This window comes from Neoarius graeffei, chromosome 23 (genome assembly GCF_027579695.1).
Source record: "Neoarius graeffei isolate fNeoGra1 chromosome 23, fNeoGra1.pri, whole genome shotgun sequence".
In the NCBI taxonomy this organism is placed as follows: Eukaryota; Metazoa; Chordata; class Actinopteri; order Siluriformes; family Ariidae; genus Neoarius; species Neoarius graeffei.
In genome coordinates this window covers 18,771,555-18,788,982 of record NC_083591.1, presented here as the reverse complement: position 1 = coordinate 18,788,982, position 17,428 = coordinate 18,771,555, and the positions used below count along the sequence as shown (strand labels likewise).

The 17,428-nt window shown below is 43.4% G+C and overlaps 1 protein-coding gene across 3 annotated transcripts in view; it reads left to right on the top strand.

The window, feature by feature from the left end:
• LOC132871603 (SH2B adapter protein 2) overlaps window positions 1-17,428 on the top strand; it is a 77,190-nt gene that overhangs the window by 59,255 nt on the left and 507 nt on the right. For 2 of the 3 annotated variants that reach the window (XM_060905886.1, XM_060905885.1), the window contains exons 5-9: window positions 3,460-3,560; window positions 3,934-4,095; window positions 4,183-4,224; window positions 10,363-10,565; window positions 14,015-14,186. In XM_060905886.1, the coding sequence (XP_060761869.1) occupies window positions 3,460-3,560; window positions 3,934-4,095; window positions 4,183-4,224; window positions 10,363-10,565; window positions 14,015-14,186 (680 nt within the window). The remainder of the gene's footprint in view (window positions 1-3,459; window positions 3,561-3,933; window positions 4,096-4,182; window positions 4,225-10,362; window positions 10,566-14,014; window positions 14,187-17,428) is intronic. The other variant, XM_060905887.1, reaches the window with a different exon arrangement.

Genomic DNA, 17,428 nt, shown 5'->3' with positions numbered 1-17,428 from the left:
TCGGGCGGATACCGCCGTCCTTCGGAACCAGAAAATACCTGGAGTAGAACCCACCTTGCTGTCTCTGCCTGTCGACGGGAGAGACTGCTCCTTTCTCCAGGAGGGTGGCGATTTCCTGCCGGGGGACGAGGGACTTCCCCGGATGGCTCACGGTGGTGTGTTTGACCCCATGAAACGTGGTGGACGGCGGCAGAACTGGATGCGGTAACCCTCGGTGAGGGTTACCAGCACCCAGGGGTCAACGCTCTCCAGCTTTGGAGCTGTTCGCTGGAAAAGCGGCCGACCGCCGGCGCGCTGATGTCAGCGCCGTCCAGAGCGCCCCCGTCGGTCACCATGGGGGCGACGAGGAGCGGACTGGGTGTAGGGGGCGGCACCGCGGGTCCGGGAGGTGGTGGGGCGGCGAAAGTCATCAACCCGTCTGGTCTCCTGGCGGGTGCGTGGCCGAGACAGAGTCGGTGTGGGCCCCCTGAAGGACTGGGCAGCATTGCCATGGTGGTGGGCCTGGCGGGGGCCAGCGAACTGCTGTTACGCCTAGATGACCTGGGCACTCCGATCCAGGGCTTGCTGAGTGGCTTCGCCAAACAGCTCCCCGGGGACAACAGGGAGAGAGTGCAGCACACGCCGGTCGGGCTCGGCCAGAGGGGACTGTGCCCGCCGTATCTGCTGGCGGCCGAGGGTGAGATACGACATCAGCCGGCCCAGTTCCCGCGACGAGTAGGCAAAGGCCTGGAGCCGCGTCACACAGCTCCCGTGATGCCGCGCTCGTCCCCTCCAGCGTCTGGGGGTCCATGACACCTGGCTGGCAGAAGGGAACTTAAATAGGGCGAGAACGCCCCAAGTAAGTAGCCCAAAATAAACTATCAGGCGGAAATAAAAAATAAACGACCGGGCGAACACACCCGTGGTCGGGAATATTAACAAGGATGGCGCCGTGCGCTACAGAACTGATAAACAGCGGCGAGAAACACCGCTTTAATTTAAATGAATGAAAACCGCTTACCTGAGCGACAACAAGCCGGCCTCCAGCAGCGAGGACACGCCTCGGAGGGCTAGTCAGCTAACTCCACCGAGCGAGAGCGCTCAGCTTAACGGAGTAACAAACAATACGAATACAACACACAAGACAGCCGGCCCGTGAGCAGGCCGGAGACAAGGCTACACAAAACAAGCGGTTGATAATATTAACAAGGATAGGCACTGTGCGCCACAGAACTGATAAACAGCGGTGAGAAACACCGCTTTAATTTAAATGAATGAAAGCCGCTTCTCAATGTTGGGCATCTGCAGGAGGCCGTAGGTAGGGGTGTCCTGCATTGCCGCCAGGGCCCTGCAGTCACTAGGGAGGTGGGAAGGCATCTAGGGTCCGCCCAACACCTCTGTAACTCCTCGATGTATGAGGCCGAGGGCGGAACAGACAACGAGGAAGGCTATGCGGGACCTCTGAAGAAAGCGCTCTGATGCTGGGCCACCGGGGCGTGTCCAACCCCAGACGGGCCAATGCAGCCCTCAGCGTTGGCTGGATGGATGAGCATCCGCCTTCCGACGCTGCCACGGTGCCATGGCTGGTGGCCTGGGAACCGGCCGGAGAGGTGGAGCCGTGACCATCGGACCCACCGCAGTCAAAGCTCTCCGAAGCCCGGATCGACAGTTCATCCAGGCCGCGTGCATCAACAGCCGGTGACAGAAGCGGTGGTGATGGTGAACAGTCGGGCTGCCAGGCAGAAGGGGTGGCTGCGGGAACACTGCCCCCTGTGGCGGAGGCTGAAGATTCGCCAGCAGGGCCTTCATCTCCTCCAGCTCGGTGGACATCACCTCCACCTTCTGAGCCAAATCGCCCGAGCGCTTCTTTTTCGCCTTAGAAGCGAAGACGTGTGGGGGAGCCCACGGCGCTTGCTGGGCCCCGCTGCTGCAGCCGACACCGTGTCCTGTCCCCCCGAGGCCCGGGGGATGTCAGACGGAGAATCCAGCCGAGCCAGCCTGGCGGTCCGCGCAGCCACGCTCAGGCACATGCAGTCTGCGCAGGCCATGTCCGTCAGCCCCTGCCGCAGGTGATCAATACCCAGGCATGAGGGGCACTCGCGGTGGCCGTCCTCCGGTTCGAGGGGGACCGGCAGTTGGCGCAGCGAGAGAATAGGTCCATGACGCCTGGCTGGCAGAAGGGAACTTAAAAAATAGGGCGAGAACACCCCAAGTAAGCAGCCCAAAATAAACAATCAGGCGGTAATGAAAAACGACCGGGCGAACACACCCGTGGTCGGGAATATTAACAAGGATAGGCGCCGTGCGCCACAGCACTGATAAGCAGCGGCGAGAAACACCGTTTTAATTTAGATGAATGAAAACCGCTTACCTGGGCGACAACAAGCCAGCCTCCAGCGGCGAGGACACCGCCACGGAGGGCTAGTCAGCTAACTCCACCGAGCGAGAACGCTCAGCTTAACGGAGTAACAATACGAATACAACACACAAGACCGCCGGCCTGTGAGCAGGCCGGAGACAAGGCTACACAAAATAAGGCGGTTAATAATATTAACAAAGATAGGCGCAGTGCGCCACAGAACTGATAAACAGCGGCGAGGAACACCGCTTTAAATTAAATAAATGAAAACCGCTTACCTGAATGAAGACAAGCCGGCCTCCAGCGGTGAGGACGCCGCCCCGGAGGACTAATCAGCTAACTCCACCGAGCGAGAGCGCTCAGCTTAACGGAGTAACAAACAATACAACACACAAGACCGCCGGCCTGTGAGCAGGCCGGAGACAAGGCTACACAAAATAAGGCGGTTAATAATATTAACAAGGATAGGCGCCGTGCGCCACAGAACTGATAAACAGCGGCGAGAAACACCGCTTTAATTTAAATGAATGAAAACCGCTTACCTCAATGAAGACAAGCCGGCCTCCAGCGGTGAGGACACCGCCCCGGAGGGCTAATCAGCTAACTCCACCGAGCGAGAGCGCTCAGCTTAACGGAGTAATAAATCAATACGACAAGAGAAAAGAGTTGGTGGACTTAGCGCAGTTTCTTGGAGGATGCATAAGCACAGCCCCAACCCTACGGGTAACGAAACTACCACAGCGCTTTGTCCAAATTCCAACTCGCAACCTGCAAACGCGAGAAGATGTAAGAGGTCACTTCCTGGGTTTACCGGTCCTTTATGCCGGGGTCACGGGGTGACGTCACCCAGGTCACACGTGACTTTGTTGTTACTATTACTCGACCTGCACGTTCGTGTGATGGATATCCATGTGCTGAAAGCACCGCCTCTGGCGGTCAGGAGAAACGAAATAGAACTTTAGTTTTCAGCACTATATATTGTGGAAAAGTGTCAATTTCACCAAGTAAAGGGTTTTTCCAGGCCATAATACATTTTCAGCAGCATTACAAAGTTATTATTTTTATTCACTGCAATCTTAAAATGCATGACTAGAAAAGATGTGGTGTGGTGTATGTTTCAGGGACAGTGGCGATGACATTGAGCTCACGTCATGTCCCCATGGCCAGTTGTCCAAAGAATTCTCCATGGTGGCCTCCTGCAGCTGTGAACTCCTGTCTGAAGGTGGGTCACATCACTTCCTGAGACAATTCACAAATGCACTGAAAAGTACAATAATTCAAATACAATTTATATTAACAGGTGATATTACAGTCCTTTTTTTTAAACTCGCTTGCAAAGGAACATATTAAGACTTTCTCATTGCTGAGTCTGCTTCGTAGACATTCCGTATCCAGTTGCACGCAAGTTCGCCTGAGTTCACAGAGCAGCTCATTAAGAACCATCAGACTGAACATGGAGCTAAAATCAATAAACGGCATTCTGCTGCAAATCTTGTGCTTGTCGAAAGTCAGTTAATGGCCGCATTAAAAATAAAGTCTAAACCAACTCCGGTTCTCATCCATGACCTGTGTGATTTGTTTCTTGTTCCTCTCAGGTGTACACCGGGGCCCTGAGAGGTCGTGTGCTGCAGCTGTCGATCATTACAGCACCCCTAGTGTCCGCTGCAGGGAACCACCATTCACACAACACCCCTCTCATGTGCCCTTAGAGCGTTTTCTGCAGCTCCCCGAGGCTCAGAGTACAAACCCATCATCAGGTATACACAAATGGTACTCTCTATAGAATACCTGTTTTATATGTTCCTTTGAAGTTTTCTGAAAATTCTTGAACTGTATATTTTCAGAAACCGAGCAGGATGCTACAACACAGCAATCAGAAGAGAATGGTGGTCCATAAGTGCAAAACCAACAGATCAGAAAATACAGCAATGAATTTTAAAAAGACAACAAAATCAAACGCACAACAAATTAGAATAGGCAACAATAAAACCAAAAATGCAACAAATTCAGAAAAACATTACCTCAAAACAGAAAGAGCATCACATTTTCATCGCTGATTTGAACACAATGTATGACTATTCCAAGGGAAAAACAATTACACTTTGTCAGTGTTATCCTAGTGAATAGGGGAGAGTGGGGAGACCTGGGACAAATTTTTAGTGTTCGTAGTGTGTGTGAAATTCTTTACAGGTAGTATCACATTCATATTACATTAGAGAGTATTTACTGTACCCTCTTAACATGACATTAGTTTCTCAGCTTGTCACACATCCTGGCATTCAGGCTTTAAATTTTCTGTTATTTATTGCTAGGAGACAGAGTGAAGACATGGGACATTATGTTGGGAGACTTGGGACATAGTAGGGAGACATGGGACAAAAATAAAATAAACCTGTAGGATTAAACCTGTAGGATTAAGCTTTTATTTATTATCAAAACCTGTACTATATGAACTGGAGGAACACACAATGCTGGTACAGTGATAGAAAAATGTCACTTTACCCAAAACCTGACAAGACAAAACAATTCCGTTCTCCAGTTCCGTTATCCCTTGACTGCTGAGGTCATGGGGTGCCATGCTAGACTAGATGGTCAACACCATTCACTGGTCATGTTTCCTCCGTGAGGTGAAGGAGAGTATCAAGGCTGCTGTCAGTCCAACTCTTGATGTCCAACCAAGCCTTTCTTGGTCTGCCTTGTTGGCGCTTGCCTTCTACTGTGCGTTGGAGAATTGTTTTGACTAGGGAGTTGTGGCAGCTCACATGTCCATACCAGCAGAGATTTTTGCACATCCATTATCTGTAAACATCCATTATCTGTAGCAGCTTATCCTGTACAGGGTTGCAGGCAAGCTGGAGCCTATTCCAGCTGACTATGGGCGAGAGGCGGGGTACACCCTGGACAAGTTGCCAGGTCATCGCAGGGCTGATACATGGAGACAAACAACCGTTCACACTTAGTCAATTTAGAGTGAGTTACCATATATTCACCCCTTTCCCAAATCCCAGCACGCATTGCGCACTGGGAACTTCTGGTGGCTCAGCTCACGTTGCTGATAATGGTACAAAAACGATATTGGGCTGTATAATCACATAGCTGCCAACTACTACGAATAAATCGTATTTATTACGATTTGTCGTTTTGATTACGAAAATACGAATTTACTACAATAAAATAAGATTTTGCCAATTTTCATGGGTCATTTTCAAAGTCTATCACCGGTGGGATTTGTATTTGAACCTGTTGTCTTTCAGACTGTCTCTGTGCATATAGGCCAACGCTCTGACCAATCAGCGCAACAGTGACTGTGACGTAGTCAGAGCGACAGAAAGCAGTGGGGGAGGGTAAACCATAGACATATAAACATAGACGCCGCATTCTGCGTAGAATCATACGTCATCCTCGCCGCCATATTGGATGTGGCAAAGTGGAGATTCTTCAACTGTCTCTGGTATAGCGTCTAGACAGTAGCCGAGAATAAAGATGCCTTGTTCATGTGCTGCGTTTAACTGTACCAACAGGTTTACCGTCCAAACAAGATCACATGGGATTACCTTTCACAGGTGAGACTGGAAAAATACTTTTCAATACTGTTCCTTCAGTCTTCAGTTTCCCAGCTCATCTCCACCGGGTAGGTGTATAGTTATAAGCAGTGAGAATTAGATAATACAGTGTCACACTATGACGAATGTTTTTAACCTCTCTGAATGTGAAGGAATCAGTGATGTATTTTGTTTTGGTATGACGTTAGAACCTGGCCGAACCAGGTTTGGCGGTCATTCAGCTCACTTTATTCAACGAGAGTAGGTCTGTGTGGTGACTCAGTAAATTTTTATTTTCATTCACTATTTCCAGTTTTTCCACTATTTCCATCATTTATCATATTCAGTCTTGTAGGTTGGTTATTTTGGCCTCAGGTTTTGGTAGCTTGCTACGGTATGCTGACTGATTAGCTTACCTGAGCTATCTATTGCGTATCTGTCGCTAGTTTGCAGTGTACAGGGTATTTCGCACACTATTTATAACCATCACATTAAAAGTTATACGTGTTGTTTTGATGCCTGTTTGTTTCCCAAATATATACGTGTGTGTCTTAATGGGTGAATAAAAGGCATCGAGTTAAATATTATTGTAGAAAGGGGCTTTATGAAGTTCAGTCCATTTACTTGCATTGGTTTACGGGGAAGATTTGCCACATCCAATATGGCGGACACTCTGACGTATCCCAGCAACGGGGCCACCAGCTCAATGCGGCGTCTATGTTTATATGTCTATGGGGTAAACAAACAGCATGTGGAGAGGGACACCATTGGAGCGTCGAGTGTTTTGGTGAAGATTCAGCGATCATGGAATGAGCGGAGAGCCTCTTCCTGCTCATGTTTCAACGAAAACTCCTAATTCTTCTAAAACTGATTCCAAAGCGGAGTCAAACAAGCGCTGTTCAATAGCACTTTCTCCAGCGTCGTGCAGCCTTGTCGTCACTCCTGCAAAAGCCCGCCCAAAGAATCCAAACAAAAACCTTGCGTTGTGATTGGCGGGCACGATTTGATGCCCAGGGTGTGTTGTTGATTCTGTTCTGTTTGATTTGTAGTCATGTGAAGAAGCAAGTTGAAATTGACACTTTTGAGCTGTTTCACTTTGTGCCAAGCATGTTTTGAGACATTATGTTTGGTGTTGATTACAAGAGGTTCCTTTTATGTTTGATCTGTGCCAAATTGCTTTGATGATATATGTATTCTAGTTCCAGGTAAATTTGTTTCCATTGTTGAAAAGAACTTTGCAAATTAATGCAAGATGATAGTTTAGTTTGTAGAATACATTTTGTCAAACTATTTTGTTTTGGTGTGATTTTTCAGGGTAGTTTTGCTAGAAAGCTTTGGCGGCGGGGGGTTTTTTCGCCCCCCCCACCAAGACTCAGTACCCAACCTTGTATTACTATTTACAATTTCGGAATGTTGGCAGCTATGTAATCATTTTCGAAGTTCAAGTATCAGACATAAGTTAAAATGTGATGTTATTGTATTGCCTTTATTTGTCCAGTTGCTGGTTCCGTGGTATTTTTTGTCAACACAGAAGTTTTTAATTGGTCATTATTATATCATCACATTGTCTTCAGCTCTGACTGCACTGCCACTGCATTCTGTGGTGCTCACAATTATAGTCTAACTGTACTAGCAGATGTCCAGTGAGATAAATCCTATGATGTAGATTGTATATTAAACATTTAATGCTTAGCCTAGCTTTGACATGGCATGCTTGAGGCTGAGCAATGATCATCTTAGCTGCTAGCTGCTTGTACATTGGACTCGAATTTAATGCCTTTGCTTTTCAATGCAACCAGGAACGTTCTACATTTGATCCCAGTGGTCCATGGTGGTGAATAAAATATTTGGAAAGTCATTACTGATGATTCGCTTCATGAATTGAGAGATCTCGTCCATTTGTATGGGTGTAAAGTGGCCCGGAATTCAGACATTTATTCTCGAATACGATTACACCGGTCACCCCACTGACACCAGATGTTTATCAAGTCTGCTGGTCTGACATAGAAATGTTCAAAGAAATTTCATCGCTGACATTGACTGAACAGACAGGGCCGAAAGCTATACTGTCAGTCAGTGGCGTCTGCAGAATGCAGTGGCAGTGCAGTCAGTCAGAGCCAAAGACAAGGTGATAATATAAGAGTGACCGATTAAAAGCTTCTGTGGTGATGAAAAATACCATAGAACCAGTAACTAGACAAAGATGATCCAATAACATCACATTTCAGCTTGCACTACTACTACTACCTGGCTTGTAGTACTCGAGTCCGACTCGTGCCCTAATTTTAAGGGCTTGTGACTTGACTTGGACTTGAGCACTGATGACTCAGACTTGTGCATTAACTGCATTTGGACTCGTAAATTGGAGACGAGGACTCTGATTTTTTTTCTTTATTTTTTTGCAACATGCCATAATAATTTGGCATAAGATATTTATATCTACATTTAATTTTTATACTAATTTCGTGCATCAGATAGACTCTCGGGCACGCTCCAGACAGCGAGTGCACCAAGCAGACTCTTGTGCACATGCCGTAAACGACTCGCACCTGCACAGGATTAAGGCACAATCAGCGTGCCTATATAAAAACTGTGAAAACACACTTACTTTGCGAAGTATTGAGTTGCGTTGCTGACACATTACCGAGCCTTATTTCCTTGTTTGGTTTTCTGATCCCTGATTTCCTGTTTCTCGTCTTTTGATTCTGCAGAGTCTCCAATAGCCTGTTTGTGTCTTGCTCGACCTGTTGCCTGGTTCACTGTTTTACGATTTTCCCTGCCATTCTGGATTGTTTATCTGTCTTCACTTGTATTAATAAACACACCTTCTGCACTTGCATCCGTCTCCTAACCATCTCTGACAGAATACTTCACACTCCCTGACAAAGAGAATGCACGTTCACCTGTTCATACGCCATGTTCAGGAATAAACTAATATTAATGTCGCCGAAACAGCCACCATCAAATGGTACAGTTGGAGTCTTGTTCTCCGACTTGACTCGGACTCGACTCAAATATTTATTTATTTATTTATTTAATGACTTTGACTTGACTCGGACTTGAACACTGGGGACTCGAGACTGGACTTGGAATCGAGGTTTAATGACTCGACTACAACACTGACTACTACTGCTACTACTATCCAGTTTTACGTCGGTTTCTCCACTGGGAGGCAGGTACGATGCTACATAGCAATTTTGGTTTTTCTTTCCCATCCCTGTCTATCCAATATGTCAGAGGCCTCCAGTTTGTATTCACGGAGGTTATTCCGGATGACCTCTGCCCAGGTTTTCCGTAGCCTGCCCCTAGGCACCCGTTCCTCCACGCTAAAGCTGGTCACCTTGGCAATCCACGAATTGCTGCATTGCACGTGTCCAAACCATCTTAAACACCTGCCTGAAATGGCTGTCTTCAGGTCCGCAATTTCGAGCCACTCAAGCAGGGTAGAGGTTGGGATGTCATTGTCTCCTCTCAGTCTGCAAATCCACCTGACCATTGATCGCTCATTCCTTTGCAATCTACAAAAGTCAGCCTTCTTCAGGGTCCAGCACTCGCTGGCATATAGCATTGCACCTCTCACACAGATGTTGTAAATACTGCCCCGGGTTCTCCTGGAAAGGCTTTTGCTTGTTAGGATGGGTAGAAGTTCATGGAATTTACCCCAGGAGGTTCTTACTCGCCGATGTTTGAACATCAAAAATGATTTATATAGCCCAATATTTGTTTTTGTACTGTTATCAGCAACGTGAGCCTAGCCACCGGAAGTTCCCAGTGCGCTATGCGTGCTGGGATTTGGGAATGGGGTGAATATATGGTAACTCTAGGCTACATACTTTAATTTGTAACAAATCCCCAATTCACTAGCATACATTACACCATAGAATGGCAGTGGAGGTGAAGTAGAAAATACAAGTGTTGGCTGACAAAAATATTTAACTCCACAAACCTTACTGCAGTGTCCAGCTTCATGGCTCCAAAGAAAGTAGGTTACTCTAAGGGGCAACATCTAACTTCTGATGTCTTCTAAAACCTGATTGGTTGAAATGTTTGAATCTAAACTGTCCTGAGTCTTATTACAGCAAAGAGTCTCCTTTCTTCTGAATAGCAATGCTTCTTTTAGTAAATATAAATGCAAGTTAAATAACAAATAAAACAAATCTGAAACTTTTAAAGGTTATGAAGAAATTTTATGGTTGAATTGATACAAGTGCATTGTGCTGTCTGAGAATATACTGTAACTTTGAGCTTATGAATATTCAAAAGCATAATAATTAAAATAAGTGCAGATTTAACAGGATTCGATTGGAGGCTTGGACGTTTAGTCCATGATTTTTATGCATGACGCACAACTAATTTCACTGCCCCAGTCCTGGTGGACGATCCTTCAAACGTTCGCTTGAACTAATCCAGTATTATTTTTTTTATTGTTTAAAATTGCAGTAGAGAAGGTTAAATGTCTTACTACATTCTTCATGTATTCAGGTCCTGGTGAATCTCCTGTGGAGATGGATGTGGCTGCCACTCTCATTGGTTTCCCATGGTTCCATGGGACTCTATCACGTGTGCGAGCAGCCCAGCTGGTACTCGCAGGTGGAGTTCGAAGCCACGGCCTGTTTGTGATTCGCCAAAGCGAGACGCGGCCAGGAGAATATGTGCTCACTTTTAACTTTCAGGGAAAAGCCAAGGTAAGCCTGAATGGCACAGAACAACTCAACAATTTTAACAGGGTTCCCCGTGACACCTCATCGAAAATATTGAGCAGAAACCCAACAAATCAGGTTTCTGCACTAATGTGTATGCATGTAATAAGTATGAATCATGTGATTTTGCTCTATCTGTCCAATCAGATTCAAGAATTTGAGAACACTTGAGTCTGTGTGGACGTGCTGCTCAAACTCATTTAAAGAAAGTCCTTCTTTTACAGAAAAAGGCTCTTAATGTACTTTGTTGTTAGATCTGAATCGATGAGGCCGATGAGCTGTTGCCATGGTGTTGCGTCCGTTGTTCGTCCATCGTCCACAATTCAGTTAAATCGTATCTCCTCTATCAATTCTCTATGGATTTCAGTTCTGATTGTTTTGTTTGAAAGAACTCCTCAGTCTGCACAAAACTTGGTCGTTGTTTTGTCAAATTTTTTTTTGCTAACGAGTTACTAATTCGGCCAAATTAATGAATTTTCCAGAATTTTTTAAATCTCCTCTCTAATTTCTCATCCGATTCCAGTTCTGATCTATGTTTTGGGGAGATCTTCCCTTGAGGAACAAAACTTGGTCGTTTGATTGTTGATTTTCCTTTTGTAAGCAATTTGTTTACAACTTTGTTTATTTTCAGTTAAATCGTATCTCCTCCATCAGTTCTCAATGGATTTGAGTTCTGATTGTTTCGTTTGAAATAACCAGTTATTCCGTACAACACTTGGTCATTGTTTTGTCAAATTTTTGCTAACAAACTGCTAATTGGGTCAACTTAACATGTTTTGGGACTTCTCATTAGAATTGTATCTTTTTCTTCTTTTTTTCTAAAGAAACCTTTATTTGTCACATGAACACTTCAAGCACAGTGAGATTCATCCTCTGCATTTAACCCATCTGAATCCGTGAAAACACACACACAGAGCAGTGGGGAGCCATACTACAGCGCCCAGGGAGCAGTCAGGGGTTAGGTACTTAACGAAAGAACGATCTAAAGTGGGTCACCTTGCGCAATAAATATATAGAAGCTATAGACACCCTAGGAATACCTACCTATTTGCTAGAAAGAATCCAAAACAGCGAGGAATTGACCAAGAGTAAGTGTTTTTTGTTGAACTGCTCATTAAGGCGTAATTGGTCCATAACTTCATTAATAATTGTAATTAAGCAAATCTGGGTAGAAGTTATATGCACCCTAGGTACCCCTACTTTCATGCCAGAAAGAATCAAAATCAGTGAAGAATTGAGGGAGAAGAAGCAATTTGTGTGGAAACTGCTTGTTGGGGCTTAATTAGTCCAGATCTTCATTATTATTTGCAATTATGCAAATTTGGGTAGAAGCTGTATGCACCCCAGGCAGACCTACCTTCCTGCCCAAAAGAATAAAAATCAGTGAAGAATCTAGGGAGAAAAGGAGATTTTCGTGAAATGTGGACGATGCCAGAAGGATGACAGACAACACATGATGTAAACTCGTCACCTGTCGGCCGGATGAGCTATATAATAATGTTGGCTGGCTTTTTGTTCATGGTATATCATATTCTATTCAGCTAGCATTATATTAGACTCGTTCAATATCATGCTAGCTGAATGGAATATATCTGATGTATCACAAAATAAAGCCAGCCAATATTATTTAAATATGTCACTCAAATCCACGATGTATTTCACATCAAAAATGCGAGTTTTTCAACACGAGAAGATAAACTTCATATCTTCAAGCCAACGTGTGACTTTTCTTTTTATTATATAGACACATTCACAAACAAAAAGTACCCAAATTTATTAAAACGACTCACTCATTGATTTCATCATGAGTAAAGATATTGGAAAAAAAAGTCACTCCGTGTCCTGGATGTATTTCATCTGAAAAATATGAGTGGCGTATTTCCTAGTAAAACACTCGTGTCTATATAATATGATATGCTATTTGATGCGATATGATGTATGATACTATGAAATATGATCTATGAAACAATACGATACGTGCACTGTACATTTTGCCTACATGTTCCTGGGTGATATTTGCACTGTGCTGGAGTTCATTCGAGGGTCCTATTTTGTTGATTTAAGCATGAAATCCTCTAAGGTAGCGCAAGTCAGATTTATATATCAATAGGGCCTACACTTCAAATGTGACAAATTCTTGAGACAGGAGTAAATTTCTGATCTAACAGTACGTAAAATATCATTCCTTAAGGCTGAAAAGTGTTTGTGTTTTATAAGGGTCTCTTTGCTTTGATGCATCTCTTAATATCAACTTATACTGTAAATAATAGATAAGCTCTTATTCTTTAGTACAGTGAGTGCATAAGTAAGTGAGTGATCAAACATAACAGGGCAAAGAGTTATAAGCAACAACAGGGTGGTGTGATGACATTACAACATCCTGAAGTGTTTTTTTTTTTTTTCCCCTTGTACCACAGCAGTTTGCTGATGCTAACATTTTTTTTAAAAACAAGTCTGTGACTATAAACCTGTGATTTGCTGTGCAGCCTGCACAGCAGGCTGTCAGGGCTGCTGCTGTTAGAAATTTTTCAACATCATCTGACCAATCGGAGTCAAGTATTCGGCAGCATCGTGATGTGATTAAAACATGACGCAGCAGATCTCGTGCTGCATTAACTTTCATTTTTATTTGATGTATTTTCTAACAATTTTTCGAAGGCTAGTCATAATAAAATTCATTAAAACAATCATTTTAGAACTGAATAAAAAAGTAAAGCTAATAAATTAATATAAGTTTGATTGATTATTCGTGTATAAGTGATTAAAAATTGTTAGCAGCTGTATCAGAAAAAGATTTTATACATTTATTCTGTGAAAAAAAATTCTTGAGTCTATGTTTAAAAATATTCGAGCAGTTTCTCCGATGACTGATAGATACTTTAATGATCCAAAAGGAAATTTAGACATCCTGTAGCTCTTAAGACACGTACTGTACATTCAACACACACAAGGACAAAGAAAAACAAAGCGATAAAAACACGAAAAACAAACTAGTCAGACAGAGCTTGGGAAAGGCAGCCACACTTGTCGGCGCCGATGGCCCCTCCTACTTCCGCATCATCCGCAGAATGGTGTGAAAAAAAAAAAAAAACACTGAGTGAGCGACTCGTAATGGAAGCTTTGCACTGTCGCTTCAGTATTATTATAAAAATGTAAGTGTGCAAGCAGTGTCTTTTGCAGTATGCCAAAATTGTGAAATGTGACTGTGTAATGACCGAAAGCAGTGAACAAAATCACATTCTGGAGTGTCATGTTGAGCAGCAAGCTCAACATAAGTTCCTCCCAAGTTTGAGGAAAACAATCAAGCAGGAGCTTCCTGTTATTGACCACCGCTCTGGTACACACTACGTCTTCAACATCATTATATAATATGATAAATGCAGTAACTGAAACCAGTGATCATTGCTGGAGTGTAATTGTGTGTGTTTTGGCAGCATCTACGGTTGTCGGTGAATGAAAATGGCCAGTGCTACGTTCATCACCTCTGGTTTCAGACGGTGTGTGACATGCTGAGGCATTTCCACACACACCCAATCCCACTGGAGTCTGGCGGCTCTGCTGACATCACGCTGCGCTCATACGTGCAGGTCCAGCGCAGTCCTTCAGGTGTGTGTGTGTTTAAATATCCGTCTCAGAAACTGGTCTCTCATTTGGGACATTTTGGTCAAAAAATACATTTTCTAATTTTACTTTTTTTTTTTTGCATTTACCTAACAATGTTTCTTTTGTCATATTTAATAAGAATAAAGATAGCATCTTGCTTTATCTGGCCTCCACTGTGGAAATTTTTTTTGATTACAATTCAAATGCTTTTGTAAAATTGATTTAGTATCAACTACATCATGAAGAATTAAAGCCCCTCCTTCACAGATGAGTGAAGAATATTGAATAAATTTCCTCTTTTTGATTGCTTGAATAATTCATTTGATCATTTGAATAAACAATAATAAAAACTGGTGTATTTAGTTAACATTACATTTTCAGCTTTCCATCACAGGAAAGTCCTCAGGACTGGAGCTTATCTGGAACAATCTGTGTGTGTGTGTGTGTGTGTGTGTGTGTGTGTGTGTATGGTCCGTCTCAGAAACTGGTCTCTCATTTGGGACATTACGGTCAAAAAATAAATTTTCTAATTTTACTCTTTTTTTTTTTTTTTTGCATTTACCTAACACTCAATGTTTCTTTTGTCATGTTTAATAAGAATAAAGATAGCATCTTGCTTTATCTGGCCTCCACTGTGGAAATTTTTTTGATTACAATTCAAATGCTTTTGTAAAATTGATTTACATATAAAATACACTACATCATGAAGAATTAAAGCCCCTCCTTCACAGATGCGTGTAAATATTATAATAATAAATAATAATACATTTCCTCTTTTTGATTGCTTGGGTTAAAAATGCCAAGTTATGATGACTGAACTGATTATTCACTTAAATATGAATAATATGATACATTTTGGGTATTTGATATGGCGAAATAGGACAATAGGACACAACGGAAAAATCAAGAACACACCGGAAAGATGAGAATAACGGCGCTGGTAAAAGAACAGTGACTGTACCAGCTGAAGGTCGCGCGGGTCTCTGCTGCAGCGCGTGAGCAACGGGACATCACTACCGCACCGGACGGAGCGGGGGCGGGGCAAAATGACTGGCCGTAGATTCTATCAAAAGTTCGATCTAAATTGACCATGGTTGCAAAATATTGGCCAAAAATACGCAAGCACTACAAAATATGAAAGTAAGATGAAAAAGAAACATTCTATTGCCTTATACTGCAAAAACTAAAACAAAATAAAACTGTCAAAACTCACCTTTTCAGTGATAACGTCCAAACAGATCACCCACATAACAGACCACAAATGGAAGCACGATCAACTTCTAACTGTTGAAGTGGAAAATTCCATTCTACACATGCAAATTGTTAATGTGTTCCCCACACACAAATAACACGCTACAGTAAAAAATAGACCACAACTCATTTTATAAATCACAGATTTATAACTAAATCTTTATATGGTGTAGTGATTTTAAGTTACTACTTTTGGTGAGCTAGTGACCTTGACCGTTTAGATCAAAACGCACGATCGTATTGGTTTTGGGTATGCGGAAAATGGAGTTAGGTACAACGGTGATCAAATATTTTGCATGATGTTTTATTACGGTTATGATTATTCTGTGAGCGCACCAATCCTTAGGTGTATAAAGTTACAACTTAAAATACAATTAGTGATAACTGTAGACTTTTTAGTGGACTACAACCTTTTTTAAGGGAATGCGATGTCGTCAACCATTACTACTTCCAAAGAAAGTCCACTATACGGGGCGTAAAAAAACTACATTGGTCATGCCCTATTACTAAATAGGGCATGACCAATGTAGTTTTTTTACGCCCCGTATAGTGGACTTTCTTTGGAAGTAGTAATGGTTGACGACATCGCATTCCCTTAAAAAAGGTTGTAGTCCACTAAAAAGTCTACAGTTATCACTAATTGTATTTTACACTAATTGTACACTAATTGCAGTGACAAAGACATACAGAGTCTTTGTCACTGCTGCCTTCTGCACAGCTTTTTCCACCATTCCTAATCTCTAATATATGAAAGGAGGTATTACAAATGGAGAAATTGGAGCTAAGAAGGGAGAAAAGTGGATCCTGATGGGGGATCAGCAGGGCTCAATAGCAAGCCACTGAATGTGGTGCCATGATGGATGGGTGGGCTTGTCATCTAACTTGGGGAGCAGAACACAAACTCGCTGAACCTGTGAAAAGGACCCTCTTCTCTCCCTTGCTCCATTCACTCACTGTTGCTCTTTCCCTTCTCTGTGCCAGCCTGGCTGCAGCAAATGAATGCCCTCCATTGGGCTCTGGGGCGGCACAGAACCCCTCTGTTTTCCTGCGGGTCTGAACATGCTCCGTCACACACAAAAAAACATGCAGACGTGTGTGCTCATGCTGTTTGTAAAAGCGCCATTAATATGCTGTTCTGATTAAAAGGAGTGCGTAGGCTTAGTTTTTCCACACACATGCGCACACCATTTACGGGCATCGTTACTGCATAATGGATGAATGAATTTGTGGTTCAACATTTTGGTTATTTGGTTATTTATTTATTTGCTCTATTCATGATTTAATCCTTTGTAGGACTTTTCATGAAGACAGTCTTGGATACTTTAATAGTTACTGAAATGTCTGAGACATACGAGGTGCAATCAAAAGTTCCAAGACTGTTCCTGTTGCGAATGAACGGAGAGCGGCAAGGTCATGCGCCTATGGAGTCAGTATGCCACATGACATTGCACTGTCAACATCGAGACCTGTGTTGAAGGTGTTTTTGTGATGCCATGCATATGTGCGTTTGCAATTTTTTTGCTGTGGAGCAGAGAACACAATAGTCTGTGCCAAACTTGGGGAATCAGCAACAGAGACTCTTGAAATGCTTCAGTAATAAAGCAATCAACAGGGCAAGGTGTTTTGAGTGGCATTTGCACTTCAAGAAGGGCAGGGCATTGTCGGAGGATGACCTTCTGCCCCTCTTGATGCATGAATCCCACTCAAAAGATCTCGCCTTGCTGAAGCATTCCAGGAGTCTCCTTTACCGATGGCAATGTTTGCGCATTGTGTAGTCGCATACGTGCACATGTATGTTGTCACAAAAACGCATGGTCTCAAATGTTGACAAGATGACATCACGTGGCATACCAACTCACAAAAGTTACTGCTTGCTCCTACTGCATGTGCATGACTTTGCTACACTCCATTGGGTCGCAACAGGAACAGTCTGGAACTTTTTGATCATGCCTCAAACCACCACCATCATCATCAAGGACCCAAGAAAAGTAGCT